Below are 15,812 nucleotides of genomic sequence, written 5' to 3'. Positions count from 1 at the left end.
TAGAACACAAAGTAGAACTCAGTAGAACACAAAGTATAACACAGTAGAAGACAAAGTAGAACTCAGTAGAAGACAAAGTAGAACTCAGTAGAACACAAAGTAGAACACAGTAGAAGGCAAAGTAGAACTCATTAGAACACACGCAGTAGAACACAGTAGAAGACAAAGTAGAACTCAGTAGAACACAGTAAAACACAAAGTAGAACTCAGTAGAACACAAAGTAGAACAGTAGAAGACAAAGTAGAACTCAGTAAAACACAAAGTAGAACACAGTAGAACACACACAGTAGAATGCATAGTAGAACACACTAGGACACACAGTAGAACACAAACAGTAGAACGCATAGTAGAACACAATAGAATACACAGTAGAACACACAGTAGAACACAGTAATACACACAGTAGAACTCAGTAGAACACACAGTAGAACACAGTTGAACACAAAGAACTCAGTAGAACACACAGTAGAACTCAGTAGAACACACAGTGGAACACAGTAGAACTCAGAACACACAGTAGAACACAGTAGAACTCAGTAGAACACACACAGTATAATGCATAGTAGAACACAGTAGAACACACAGTGGAAGACACAGTAGAACACATACAGTAGAACGCATAGTAGAACACAGTAGAACACACAGTGGAAGACACAGTAGAACACACACACACAGTAGAATGCATAGTAGAACACAGTAGAACACACACAGTAGAACACAAAGAAGAACTCAGTAGAACACACAGCAGAACTCGGTAGAACACACAGTAGAACCCATAGTAGAACACAGTAGAATCCATAGTAGAACACACAGTAGAACACAGTAGAACACACACTGGAAGACACAGTAGAACACACACACAGTAGAATGCATAGTAGAACACACACAGTAGAACACAAAGAAGAACTCAGTAGAACACACAGCAGAACTCGGTAGAACACACAGCAGAACACAGTAGAACACACAGTAGAACCCATAGTAAAACACACAGTAGAACACATAGTAGAACACACAGTAGAACACATAGTAGAACACACAGTAGAACCCACAGTAGAACCCATAGTAGAACACACAGTAGAACCCATAGTAGAACACACAGTAGAACCCACAGTAGAACCCATAGTAGAACACACAGTAGAACCCATAGTAGAACACACAGTAGAACACGCAGTAGAACACACAGTAGAACACACAATGGGACACACAGTAGAACACACAGTAGAACACCTGTGTGTAGACGCTCCCACACAGTGAGCAGCTCCACTGCAGCTGCAGGAACAGGAAACACACCACGTGACCTTTGACCCGACCTACAGTGCTCCTCTGCTCCCTGCTCTCTGCCCACACACCCAGGTGCATCATGGGAGCAGGAGGAGGCGTGGCGGAGCTGACAGGAAACACACACACACACACACACACACACACACACACACACATGGATCAATCAGTAAATCAATAACATTATCAGTACTGTCATTGATCTGTGTGTCTGTGTGGTTACCTCGTATCTCCCAGTGAGATAACAGTTACTGAGCTGACAGGAAGAGAACTGCAATACACTCCTCCTGACCTGGAACACACACACACACGTTAACACACACACACACACACACACACACACACACACACACACACGTTAACACACACACACACACACGGTAACACACTCAGGTGATATTATATACAACATGTAACCTGTGTGTGTGTGTTAACGTGTGTGTGTGTGTGTGTGTGTGTGTGTGTGTGTGAGTGTATGTTACCTGGACACTCTCCTCTGGAAAGCAGACAGCAGCAGTGTGTTGCCAGGCAACAGGCCAGGTGGGTAGGGGGTGTGGCTCAGGTCCAGGTACACCTGGAGGCTCCTCCCACTGTGGTCACACACTGTGAGTCTCACACCTGCAGCAGAGTCAGTGGTCCTGTCGTTCAGACTGATCCTGTCACACACCTGAGCCTGAACACACACCAGCTCTGAGCTGCACACACACACACACACACACACACACACACACACACACACACACACACCAGGTGAGATGTTTCACTCACACTCCAGCTGCTTCTCGTTTCGACACTGACGGTCGACCTGTCATGGCGGTGATACACCTCTGGGTGGCATGAGTTTGTAACGCAGCCGGAAACGACGTGATGAAAATAACGTTCTTACAAGGTGGGAGGAGCCCAACTAACCTGAACTTGCACTTCTTCACTTCCTGTATGAGTAAAGAGCCAAATCATGATGTTTTTTTCCCAAAGAACAGCAGCTGTTAGCAGTTAGCAGCTAACTCAAAGAAGAAGAACAGCTGTTAGCAGTTAGCAGCTAACTCAAAGAAGAACAGCAGCTGTAAGCAGTTAGCAGCTAACTCAAAGAAGAGGAGCAGCAGCTGATAGCAGTTAGCAGCTAACTCAAGAAGAAGAACAGCTGTTAGCAGTTTGTGGCCAACTCAATGAAGAACAGCAGCTGTAAGCAGTTAGCAGCTAACTCAAAGAAGAGGAGCAGCAGCTGTTAGCAGTTAGCAGCTAACTCAAGAAGAAGAACAGCTGTTAGCAGTTTACGGCTAACTCAAAGAAGAACAGCAGCTGTTAGCAGTTAGCAGCTAACTCAACTTAGAACAGCAGCTGTAAGCAGTCAGCAGCTAACTCAAGAAGAAGAGCAGCTGTTAGCAGTTTGTGGCTAACTCAAAGAAGAACAGCAGCTGTAAGCAGTTAGCAGCTAACTCAAAGAACAGGAGCAGCAGCTGTTAGCAGTTAGCAGCTAACTCAAAGAACAGGAGCAGCAGCTGTTAGCAGTTTACGGCTAACTCAAAGAAGAACAGCAGCTGTAAGCAGTTAGCAGCTAACTCAAAGAACAGGAGCAGCAACTGTTAGCAGTTTACGGCTAACTCAAAGAACAGGAGCAGCAGCTGTTAGCAGTTTACGGCTAACTCAAAGAAGAACAGCAGCTGTAAGCAGTTAGCAGCTAACTCAAAGGAGAAGAACAGCAGCAGTTAGCAGTTTGCGGCTAACTCAAAGAAGAACAGCAGCTGTTAGCAGTTAGCAGCTAACTCAAAGTAGAAGATGATGTAAACATGTTATCGAACACATTAAAGTGAATCTGTCAGACAGTGGGATATCGACCAATCAGAGATCAGAGATCAGAGATCAGTCAGAAGAGGAGGAGGAGGAAGAGTAAGATACCTGCAGTCCAGCACATCAGAGACAGACAGGACAGAGGACGGGACAGAAGATGGGACAGCCTGAGCACACACAGAAACACACAGTTAAACCTCAATGATCACCTGATCAATAACACATGACTGATTATTGATGTTCCAGCTCTCAGTGTGTGTGTGTGTGTGTTACCTGTGTGCAGGTGTGCAGCCGCAGTGGGCGGAGCAGAGTGTGGAACCTCCATTCAGATGGGACCTGCAGGGTGGGGTCAGTGTGGAGCTCCACCCCCCTCCACCCAGAAACACCACAGCCAATCAGAACGCTGGGATCCTGACGCAGACACACACGGACCAATCAGCTGTCAGGTATTTGTCTCACTGCTACAAACACCTACAAGACGTATTATAGCTAATGTTGAATCAGCTCGTTTTCTTGGTGTACTAATTGATAAAAACCTATCCTGGAAGCCTCACATTTAATTTATTTCATCTAAAATTGCAAAAAATATTGGAATAATTGGAAAAATTTGTTATCTTTTAAACACAAAAGTTTCCCTCAACCTTTATTATTCTATGATTTATCCCTTTATTAGTTACTGCAACATTGCCTGGGCCAGTACTCACCAGACAAAACTGCAACCAATTTTTAGGTTACAAAAACGAGCTATGAGAATTATTGCCCTTTCAGCTCCAAGAAGTCATTCACTACCTTTGTTTCGTAAATTTGGCATCCTCAATATTTATCAGATTAATAAGCTCCAAATTACTCAATTTGTATATGGTTCTTTAAATAAAACACTTCCTACTTTCTTTCACAATTTCTTTTCCCCAAACAATCAATTTCACAATCATTTAACCCGAAAAGCATCCCAGCTCCGACCTCCTCAATCGCAAACTATTTCATCCCAATTTAAGTTCTCTCACAGAGGTTCCATGTTATGGAATTCTCTTCCTCCCCACTTTGTTAAACTTTCTTATGAATCATTTAAAAAATCTGTGAAACATGTCTTGCTATATCAATAACAACGACCTGATCTCTGTATCTGTGTGTGCGTGTGTGTGTGAGTGTGTGCCTGATCTCTGTATCTGTGTGTGCGTGTGTGTGTGAGTGTGTGTGTGGGTGTGAGTGTGATATCATGCCTTTATGCACATGACAATGTCTAATTTAATGTTTATTTAGGGAAGTCCTCTTGTCAAGCCCCTTGAGGGTTTTTTGGACCTCCTTGCATGTTCCCCATTGTTCTTTTTTTCCTAAAAAGAAGTTCTTATATCACCGACTGTAAACTGTTTTAATGGTAATTGTAATGTTGACTTTTTTTTTTTTTTTTTTTTTAAATACGTGCTAAATAAACAAAAAAACAAACAAACGTAGCAACGTTATCTGTGGACTTCAGACTGATGCTGGGCTGATGACATCACTGTGACCATGACCTTTACACAACAACAATATTCAGTGACTTTCCAAAACTTTCCAGGACCTGACTCATTCCATGAGTTTTCCAGGTCTGGAAATGAGCTGCTTCTCCAGGTTTTCCATGACTGTAGGAACCCTGTATTCATGGGCTGGATAGAATAATACACTGAACAAAAATATAAACGCAACACTTTTGTTTTTGCTCCCATTTTTCATGAGCTGAACTCAAAGATCTAAAACATTTTCTATACACACAAAAGACCATTTCCCTCAAATATTGTTCACAAATCTGTCTAAATCTGTGTTAGTGAGCACTTCTCCTTTGCCGAGATAATCCATCCCACCTCACAGGTGTGGCATATCAAGATGCTGATTAGACAGCATGATTATTGCACAGGTGTGCCTTAGGCTGGCCACAATAAAAGGCCACTCTGAAATGTGCAGTTTTGCTTTATTGGGGGGGTCTGGGGGGGTCAGAAAACCAGTCAGTATCTGGTGTGACCACCATTTGCCTCACGCAGTGCAACACATCTCCTTCGCATAGAGTTGATCAGGTTGTTGATTGTGGCCTGTGGAATGTTGGTCCACTCCTCTTCAATGGCTGTGCCAAGTTGCTGGATATTGGCAGGAACTGGAACATGCTGTCGTATACGCCGAAGCAAAAACAAAAGTGTTGCGTTTATATTTTTGTTCAGTGTAGAAACACCTGTCGCCTCTCTGAAACAGGACCGACAGGTGAGAGGACATCAGCCCCGCCCCCTCAGTGACATCACCACAGGTGTGTTTACCTGTGTGTTAGCGGCGATGAGTCTATAGAAACATCCAGGCTGCAGGAGAGGAAACCATCGAGCTGACACACCTGAGAGCACCAGGACCACCTGCACACACAGAGACACACAGACACACAGACACACACACACACACACACACCACAGGGACATTATGGGATGTATTCTTCCTCTTCTTAAGAGGGCGGGGCTTATTCACACGTCTGCTGGGTCACACCCATCAGATGACCTCAGAGCTCGTTACAACCCGCTGAACACAGGGGCATTATGGGATGCTTCAGGTGTCTCACCTTCTCCTGTCTCTCTGACTCCACCTCTCTGTCTGTCATTGGTCCGTTCTTCGGGTCCCACCCCCAGCTGACCACCGGACCAATCACATCTGCTCTGACAGAGAAGCACTGCGTCAGGCCGGCCTCATCCCCCTTTAACCCTGCCCCCGTGTTCCTCCAGGCCACGCCGTCCTTCTGCTCCACCCGGATCACCATGGAGACGCAGGGCTGGGAGCCGCCGCCCGTCATGGTGACCATGGAGGAGACAGAGGGGGAGGAGCTTTCTTCTTCTTCTCTTCTTCTCTTCCTCCTCCCTGCAGTCTGTTTCCTGTCTGTGACCTCACCTCCTGACTCCGCCCCCCTCTGTCCCAGGTGTGTAACCATGGCAACAGACGGACTCAGGATGTGGACGTGGTCCAGAGAGAACTGCAGGTACACTCTGACACACACACACACACACACACATGGTTGTGAGACACTGTGACTTCTCTCAGCTCCACCTGGGGTTTGTTCACACCTGTCGACCCTGTGGGGTGTTTGTTTCATTTGAGTCCATCACCAGCAAAGGTAACTTGTCCACCCTGATGAACTGGTTCTGTTTTCCAGTGAGGGTCTTCATAGTCTCTAGATGTTCTTGCTCCTCTGTCTCTTTCACCCACTCTGCCTCCTGGTTTACACCAGAGTTACACCGGCTTAAAGCTAAAGGCCGTCACCTGAATGCCTTTGTGCATAAACTGGCCTTGTGGAGCACAGAGACGTGAACACTAGCCACTTACTTACTTCTCTACTATCTGAAGCTAGATCAACACATGATGCACATTTAATCCAGTCAGCTGAAGGAAACACTTGATCCCTCTCTCCACTGTTTACAACCTTCTACGTCCACCTGACACTCTGGCTCCTCACCTGCCCAGTCTAACACCTTTTTCAACTTTGTTAATGCCAAAACTGAACATATTCACCAGCAGCTGACCACGTCTAACAACACTAACTACAGCTCACCTGATTTGCTTCTGTGCTCCCCCTTGCTTCCCTATCTAGTTTTAAACTTCCCACTGTTGCTGAAATATCTTGTCCGATTTGTAAATCCAAATCATCTACCTGCCTGTTAGACCCCTTCTGACTGCGACTGTTCCTTCCTCCCTTACCTCTGGTCTTGTGCCTACACCTCTCAAACTGCTGCTATGACTCCAGTACTAAAGAAACCTGGTGCAGATCCCAACAATTTGAGCAACTTCCAACCAAATTCAAATGTACCATTCCTCTCTAAAATACTTGAAGGATCAGTTGCAGCTCAGGTCCACACTCACCTTAGACACAACAATCTGAACAAGTTCAGTCTGGTTGTTGCTCCTGTCACAGCACTGAGACAGCTCTGGTCAAAATCATTAACGATCTGTGTGCAGCCTTTGACACCATTTCACATAACATCCTCCCAGAAAGATTAGCTACCACTGGTATCACTGGCACTGCTCTAAACTGGTTTAAGGCACATCTCTCCAACTGCACTCATTTTGTTCAAATCAGCAAATTCAGATCCAACTCTTTTCCAGTACTAGTGGTGTTCCTCAGGGCTCTGTCCTAGGTCCCCTTTCATCTACCTCTGGGCCATATCTTTAGAAAATGTAGTATTCAATTCCACTGTTAGGCCAATGACTCCCAGCTCTACCTGTCCACCAGACCTACCTGTCTGAACTCCTTCATATCTACACACCCTCCTGTACACTGAGATCCTCCTCTGCACTCCAGCTCACATCACCATCTGCTCTCCTGACTACCACGGGTTCTAGATCCTTCAGCCGCTCTGCTCCTCACCTCTGGACGACCTCTCCAACATGACAGTCACAATATTGACAATATATATATGTATATATATATAGTTTACAATATATATATGTATATATATATATATATTTATTTACGTTTATGTTTGTTAATAATTCCTGTTTATTTAACTATATATTTGTAAATACTATTGTTTAAATTTCTTATATTTTCACGTATCTTTCCTCTCTTGCAAGGAGCACCTGTAACATAAATAATTTCCCCTCGGGGATCAATAAAGTATTTCTGATTCTGATTCTGATTCTGATTGACTCCCTCACCATTTTCAGACCTCGTCTGAAAACACACCTTTTCAAGCAGCCATATTCAGTCTGATTTAACAGAGACTCACACACTGATGATGATTTTATGATGATTATTTTATACCTAATGTTTATAATCATGATTTTGTCTCGTCATTATTTTAACTTTATTATAGATCACTGAATTGTTTGATTTTATGATCGATGGATACACTGCTGCTTGTTTTGTATTTTACTGAGTCTTGTCAGGTGTCCTTGAGTGTCCTGAAAGGTGCCTATAAATAAAATGCATCATTATTATTATTATTATTAGTGTGTGTGTGTGTGTGTGTGTGTGTGTACCTGCAGTGTTTGTGTGTGATGTACTGGTCCTGCTCCAGGTGTTGGTGGGAGGGGAAATCTGATTGGAGGAATCTTTCTGTTACCATGGTGAACTGATGTACACACACCAGACAACCTGCAACACACACAAACATTTATTAAACCTGCAGTGACCTTTGACCTCTGTGTGTGTGTGTGTGTGTGTGTGTGTGTGTGTGTGTGTGTGTGTGTGCCTGTGTGGTACCTATCCAGGCGGNGTGTGTGTGTGTGTGTGGTACCTATCCAGGCGGTGTTGAAGGCTGCCCTCTGACCTCCCTCCTCTTCCTGGCTGGTTTCCGTGACGACGCAGGCCACAGCTCCCGTTCTGTCTCTGAGCTGCAGAGTGTGTTCAGACGTCTGTGACGGCAGCTCCAACACACCGACCACCAGCAGGGGGCGCCGCCTGCATCACAGCACACACACACACACACACACACACACACACACACACACAGAGTGAGGCGTCCTTATTGATCAGGTATTGATCATCTCTGATCAGGAGATAAACAGGGTTCATTACAGAGTCACAGACTCAGCATCTGTTAAAACATGATGATGTCACAGTGACCTTTGACCACCAAAATCTAATCAGTTCATTTCTGAGTCAAAGTGGACATTTGTGCTTAATTTCAAAAACTTCCACGGACTGATGGACTGACAGACTGAAGGACTGACAGACTGATGGACTGACAGACTGATGGACTGACAGACTGAAGGACTGACAGACTGATGGACTGACAGACTGATGGACTGATGGAATGATGAACTGAAGGACTGATGGGCTGACGAAGTGAAGGACTGATGGGCTGACGAAGTGAAGGACTGATGGGCTGACGAAGTGAAGGACTGATGGGCTGACGAAGTGAAGGACTGATGGGCTGACGGATTGACGGACTGACAGGCTGATGGACTGAGGGACTGATAGACTGATGGACTGATGGACTGATGGGCTGATGGACTGACGGACTGACGGGCTGATGGACTGACGGGCTGATGGACACACAACCCCAGAACACACTGCCTCCTTGTGACGGCCTTCCCCGGTGCACAGGTATAAACAGAGACTGATCTGAACTGAATGACACTTTACCTGAGTGCGTCTCCAGTCTCAGGGTCAGAGGTCAGAGTCCTACAGGACCAGGACAGTGCTGTGTTTATCTGAGACCTGGTCAGACTGGGTCCACCAGAGGGCAGCAGAGAGCTCAGAGACAAAGAAGACCAGCACTCTGACTGGAGGGACTGAGTGAGCTCTGATACACTGATGGACTGAGACACTGCAGGGTCCACGCTGTACTGTGGAGACACAGAGGACACTGGAGACACAGGACATGGAGACACAGAGGACACTGTACTGTGGAGACACAGAGGACACTGTACTGTGGAGACACAGGGGACACTGTGCTATGGAGACACAGAGGACACTATACCGTGGAGACACAGAGGACACTGGAGACACAGGACATGGAGACACAGAGGACACTGTACTGTGGAGACACAGAGGACACTGTGCTATGGAGACACAGAGGACACTACTGTGGAGACACAGAGGACACTGTACTGTGGAGAGACAGAGGACACTGTACTGTGGAGAAACAGAGGACACTGGAGACACAGAGGACACTGTACTGTGGAGACACAGAGGACACTGTGCTATGGAGACACAGAGGACACCGTACTGTGGAGACACAGAGGACACTGTGCTATGGAGACACAGAGGACACTGTACTGTGGAGACACAGAGGACACTGGAGACACAGAGGAGACTGTACTGTGGAGACACAGAGGACACTGTACTGTGGAGACACAGAGGACACTGTACTATGGAGACACAGAGGACACTGTACTATTGAGACACAGAGGACACTGTGCTATGGAGACACAGAGGACACTGTACTATTGAGACACAGAGGACACAGTGCTATGGAGACACAGAGGACACTGTGCTGTGGAGACACAGAGGACACTGTGCTGTGGAGACACAGAGGACACTGTGCTGTGGAGACACGGGGGACACTGTGGAGACATAAAGGACACTGCAGGTTGTCTACCTGTGTTAGAGGACAGGTGTGAGGCTTGTCCAACATCTCCAAGTAGATGTCACGTCTTCCTCTTCCTCCTCCTCTTCCTCGTCTCCACACAAACTCCATCATCTTCCAGGACAACACACACACACACTGCTGCTTCAACACACTGGGAACCAGACTGGAGACAGATAGAGGGACAGACAGACAGACAGACAGGGGGACAGTTAGGGGGACAAAGGGACAGATAGGGGAACATAATCTTGTTCGTCATCATTTACCTGTGCAGGTGTTCATTGTATCAGCCTCCTCACCTGTGTGTGAGCTGGGAGCTCAGGTGACAAGTCCACAGGTACTCAGACACGCCCATGTTCTTCTCCAGCAGTAACCGTGGTAACACCCCATCACCGGGGCAGCTGGAGTCCGGCGATGAGCCCACCACCCTGCTGAAGGTGGTGACCCTGAGGGTGGAGCGCAGACAGGTGCAAAGCATGCTGGGAGGAAAATCAGGACAGGGCCGGTACAGGAAGTGGACATGATGGAGCTGCAGGGGGAGCAAACAAAAACTCTGACTCACACCTGTACTGTAACTCACCTGTACTGTGACTCACACCTTTACTGTGACTCACCTGTACTGTGACTCACCTGTTCTGTGACTCACACCTTTACTGTGACTCACACCTGTACTGTGACTCACCTGCACTGTGACTCACCTTTACTGTAACTCACCTGTACTGTGACTCACCTGTACTGTGACTCACACCTGTACTGTGACTCACCTTTACTGTGACTCACACCTGTACTGTGACTCACCTGTACTGTGACTCACCTTTACTGTGACTCACACCTGTACTGTGACTCACACCTGTACTGTGACTAACCTGACTCACCTGTACTGTGACTCACACCTGTACTGTGACTCACCTGTACTGTGACTCACACCTGTACCGTGACTCACACCTGTACTGTGACTCACCTGTACTGTGACTCACACCTGTACTGTGACTCACACCTGTACTGTGACTCACCTGTACACCTGTACCGTGACTGTGACTCACCTCCACAGAGTCTCCTGCTCTCAGTTTCCTCCTCAGAGTCGGCTGATAGGCCAGGCACAGTCCCACCTTCCTGTCGATGACGTACAGCCCCGCCCCCTCACTCACCACCTCAGTCACAGTACCCTATCAGAGGAGAGAGGTGGGGCTTACAGCACAGGTAACATTTTTACAGCCAATCAGAGCTCAGTGTTTTTATGTACTTTACCTGGTAACTGATGACTCTGGACTTTTTCATCCTGACAGCTGATTGGACGACGTCTCTGTCAGCTTCCGCCTCTTCACAGTCGTCATTGTTGACGTGTGACATCATCAGCGGAGGGGGCGTGTCTGTGGGTGAGTCAGTGTGTGTGTCATCCGCAGGAGTGTGTGTGTAGTTTGTGTGTATTTCAGAATGGTCTGTCACACACAGGACGTTGTTTCCTCTCCAGCCTCGTAGGACACACACACGCAGTGCCGTCACACACACACTCTGACCAACACACACACACTGAGTCCACCACAGCCTGCTGCTGTCCTACAGAGGGACAGAGACACAGAGACCTCAGTTTGACTCTCAGGTATTAGACTGTCACTGTGTTTAACTTCTCAGGAAGTGACATCACTCACCTTGACGAGGACAGGAAGAGTGTGGACGTCGTCCGTCAGCGAGAAGCAGAAAAAGGTTGTTCCTGCTACATCCAGCAGAGGACAGACTGAAGCCACCTGTCCACAGACTGAGACACGCTGTCCACGAGTCCTGGGAGACAGAGACAGACAGACAGAGACAGACAGACAGACAGAGACAGACAGAGTCAGAGACAGACAGAAACAGAGTCAGAGAGACATACAGACAGAGACAGAGTCAGAGAGACAGAGTCAGAGAGTGAGACAGAGACAGACACAGAGACAGAGACAGGTAGTCACAGTGCAGCTCCCCGATGCTTCCCTCCCTCCAGTTCTCATACAGAGGTCAGAGGTCACCTGTGACAGGTGACTCACCTGTTGTGCAGTAAACCAGCAGCCTCTCTGACTCCGACTGCTCTGCTAAGACCCGCCCCTCCTCCAGGACCAACAGCCAATCCCTGCTCAGGACCGGGACACAGCAGAACGGGAGATCCAATCAGCTCCACGTACCCTCCGCCCTCATCCTGGTCCTGGTCCTGCCCCGGGGCATTGTGGGGGATGTAGTTCCAGTGAGGGAGGAAGACAGGACAATTCATCCATAGAGGAGATGGAGACAGGCACTGGAGACAGAGAGAGAGGGAGGGAGGGAGACAGACACAGAGACAGACAGACAGACAGACAGACAGACAGACGTTCAATAAACAGTGGAGGTGCAAATCTATAATCAGTATTTACTCATCATCAGCATCACTTACCTGTGTGACATCAGACCTCAGGTGTCCCCCACACTCACCTGATGACATCACACCTCACACTCACCTGATGACATCAGACCTCAGGTGTCCCCCACACTCACCTGATGACATCACACCTCAGGTGTCCCTCACACTCACCTCACACCTGACGCTGCCACTGGCGTCCATCAGCCTCCACTCTCTGCCCCGCCCCTCTCTCAGACAGCCAATCAGCAGCAGGTTGACTCGTGGCAGAGCCTGGTGACCCGGCAGCGAAAGCTCCGCCTCCTTGACCCATGCTCGCTGCTGATTGGTGCTCCATGACAGGTTACTGACACAGGCCAGGTGCTGCCGGGAGCGCAGCTCAGAGATGGACACCAGTCTGGTGACGAGGTCAGCAGAGGTTAGAGGTCAAAATAGAAGCTACAGTAATACTGTTGATGATGATGATGATGATGATGATGGTCATACCTGTAGCTGACAGGTAAGGTGTGTGTGACGGCCATGTTGTTCTGTATCTTCCTCACCACACACACACTCAGCTGATGAGTACACACACCTGCAGCTGGAACACAACAGACCGATGATGACACCTGTACCTGAACCTCTCACCGTCACAACACTCTATGAGCTGACTGGCTGACTCACCTGTCAATAAGTGGTCAGCAGCAGGAGGGGCGGAGCCATAGAGGACAGGAACCAGGTGTAGTGTGATGAATCTGAAGATGTCCTTTAACCAGAGCGCCTCCTGCAGGAGGAAGAGAGGTTTAGATACACAGAGGGTCAGCGTGGCTCAACCCTGACGTCTGACACACAGCGCCGCCGCCACGTCTGTCACAGGATGAGCCTGAATATCTGCTGACATCATCAGTCTGCTGACATCATCAGTCTGTCACCTGAGGTTACCTGTCTACAGTCATACATACTCCTGTTAACCTCGCTGTGTCAGATTTACCTGGTGACTTCCAGCTGAATGTGTCTGTGGTTGTCATGGTGACAACAGCTGTTTTCCACCAATCACCTGTGTCCACGTGATCATATCAATACAGGTTTTATTGATCTGTAGCACAACGACAGTCTTTATGTTTAACTGGATTCAAACAGCTGCTCTTTGTACTGGGAACCAGTGAGATCCCAACATGTCCAAACAGGCACCAATGATTAAACTGTGTCAGAGATATTTACATTTACAGGAAAACCAACCTGCTCTCTTCCTGTTCCCAACATGACGTCACAACAGGTGTGACTCAGAAGATGACAGGTGTCCTCTGACATGAGTCCAGAGACAGATCAGGTCAGCTGTGTTTGACATAATGAACAGGACACAGAGACATCTCGAGGACAGCTTCGTGTCCTCTATACCTGGTTGAACCACAGACACGTCCAGCTGAGAGTCACCTGTTGACACGGTCACAGGTAAATCTGAACCACCGCACGTCATTACATCACTGACGTCATCAGTGTCGTTAAACACTGTTATAGCTCGGCGCAGTTTACAGCTCGGTGTGTCACACGTGAGCCGATGTTAACAGGACACATGAGAGACTGCAGAGCTGCCTTCAGTGTCCCTCTGTCCTCTGTCTGTTGTCTCTCTGACGCTAAACTTTATTAAATCCACACATTTTAAACGGAAGTTCGTCTATCGAAGTTACTGACTGCGTCTCCGCTGGGTTTGAACTGATCCAGGAACAGCTGCTCAGAGTCCATGTCTTCATCAGGTGTTTAATATGAGCCGTGTCCGCACTGTCAACAACACCAGCCCCCACTAAGTCTTCAAACTGGACTTCCTGTTCATCTACGGTGTCCGGAGAGGCTCAAAACGGTCCACAGCGGAGCGCTTACAGGATGTCTCTCTGCTGCCACACAGCGGTCAGGTTTATGACCGCATGTTATTAATTATTAACGTTTTATTAATATAATTAACGTGTTATTAATGATGGGTTGTGATGAAGTTTTTACTTTGGACATCACACTCAGTAAAACGTCTGACAGAAAAAAAGAATATATATATAATATATATATTTATTTATTTTTTTCCCCCATTAAAGGGTTTTTGGGGAGTTTTTCCTGATCAGCTGTGAGGGTCCTAAGGACAGAGGGATGTCGTATGTCGTATACATACATATATATACATACATCATCATACTGTTACCCACAGCAACAACAAGCCTGTCTGACAGTGAGATGATGACAGACTCTGTGGTGGTTCCAAAAAGAGGGCCTACTCTCCTCTATGTGCACTACTTACACTATTAATAAGTGTAGCCTTATTTGCAGCTTCGGTGCTTGAGTATTTAAGTTCATAGTGTTGTTACTCTTGGTTGATTGTTTATGCACATACACTGCTCTAAGTTATTCTAAGCACTAGTGCCTGAGAGTGTAAAATTATATTTCTATATTGTTACTATATTTTTATATTATCATATCGTTCCTGGTTAAAACGACTCAACATTTATTAAGGAGTGTAAATTGTTTACTGTGTTCACAACACTTTTTACATTGTCCGTATCCGTTTTTTCTCTAAATGGGTTAGGGGTTTAAGAGATAATGTTAAGCGTAAAGCTTTATTTTTGTTTGCAAAACAACAGAAATCAGATTTTTGTTTTTTTCAAGAGTCACATACACTGGTAAATGATGCTTCTTTTTGGAAAACTCAATGGGGAAATGACCTGTGGTTCTCACATGGCTCAAAAAGATCAGCAGGGGTTACTATCTTAAAAAACAACTTTAGTGGTGTTATCTTACACTCAGAAAGTGACCCCGACGGCCACTATGTTATATTAATCCTTAATGTTAACAACAATATAATCCTTCTTCCCAACTTGTATGGATATAACTCAAAACCTAAAAATGATTTTTTATTTGATGCTTTAGAATCTAGGTTTTTACACTTGTTATCAGTTTACCCAAATGCTGCACTCCTCGTGGGTGGCGACTACAACATTGCTCTGAATGGTTCCTTAGATAGATGGCCTCCAAGTGGTAACAATTTGTCTGCTTCTAATTTGACTACATTCATGCAAAAATTTAATCTGGTAGATATATGGAGAGAAAAAATTCCTAACACTAAACTCTATACATGGAATAATAAGGCTTGCACCTCAATGTCCCGCATAGACTACTGGTTAGTTTCTGATCGTTTAGATAAGCACAGGCGGACTGTTAAATATCAGGTCTCTATCGTCTAAAGCAGTGTTAGTAAACGAATTAATATCAGATAATCATATTGATTTACTCAGTCTCACTGAAACCTGGCTGTGTCAAGATGAATATGTCAGTCTCAATGAATCCACTCCTCCCAGTCATAATAATACCCACATTCCTCGAGGCA

The 15,812-nt window shown here is 46.4% G+C and overlaps 1 protein-coding gene across 1 annotated transcript in view; it reads right to left on the bottom strand.

Annotated features, from left to right (window-relative positions):
* ctc1 (CTS telomere maintenance complex component 1) overlaps positions 1-14,268 on the bottom strand; it is a 16,539-nt gene extending 2,271 nt beyond the window's left edge. The window contains exons 1-21 of the mRNA XM_050066720.1: positions 14,138-14,268; positions 13,130-13,229; positions 12,953-13,046; positions 12,641-12,863; positions 12,123-12,367; positions 11,751-11,880; positions 11,350-11,658; positions 11,145-11,267; positions 10,401-10,630; positions 10,114-10,267; positions 9,156-9,358; positions 8,305-8,468; positions 8,048-8,162; positions 5,640-6,057; positions 5,350-5,439; positions 5,062-5,202; positions 3,341-3,478; positions 3,176-3,234; positions 1,762-1,974; positions 1,503-1,571; positions 745-1,388 (exon numbers count right to left, since the gene is read on the bottom strand). Of these exons, the coding sequence (XP_049922677.1) occupies positions 745-1,388; positions 1,503-1,571; positions 1,762-1,974; positions 3,176-3,234; positions 3,341-3,478; positions 5,062-5,202; positions 5,350-5,439; positions 5,640-6,057; positions 8,048-8,162; positions 8,305-8,468; positions 9,156-9,358; positions 10,114-10,267; positions 10,401-10,630; positions 11,145-11,267; positions 11,350-11,658; positions 11,751-11,880; positions 12,123-12,367; positions 12,641-12,863; positions 12,953-13,046; positions 13,130-13,229; positions 14,138-14,188 (3,913 nt within the window). The 5' untranslated portion in view covers positions 14,189-14,268. The remainder of the gene's footprint in view (positions 1-744; positions 1,389-1,502; positions 1,572-1,761; positions 1,975-3,175; positions 3,235-3,340; positions 3,479-5,061; positions 5,203-5,349; positions 5,440-5,639; positions 6,058-8,047; positions 8,163-8,304; positions 8,469-9,155; positions 9,359-10,113; positions 10,268-10,400; positions 10,631-11,144; positions 11,268-11,349; positions 11,659-11,750; positions 11,881-12,122; positions 12,368-12,640; positions 12,864-12,952; positions 13,047-13,129; positions 13,230-14,137) is intronic.
* Positions 14,269-15,812: the final 1,544 nt, after the last annotated feature.

This window comes from Epinephelus moara, chromosome 17 (assembly GCF_006386435.1).
Source record: "Epinephelus moara isolate mb chromosome 17, YSFRI_EMoa_1.0, whole genome shotgun sequence".
Taxonomy (NCBI): domain Eukaryota; kingdom Metazoa; phylum Chordata; class Actinopteri; order Perciformes; family Serranidae; genus Epinephelus; species Epinephelus moara.
Note: the sequence above shows the minus strand (reverse complement) of the source record. Positions and strands in the feature narration are given on the sequence as shown.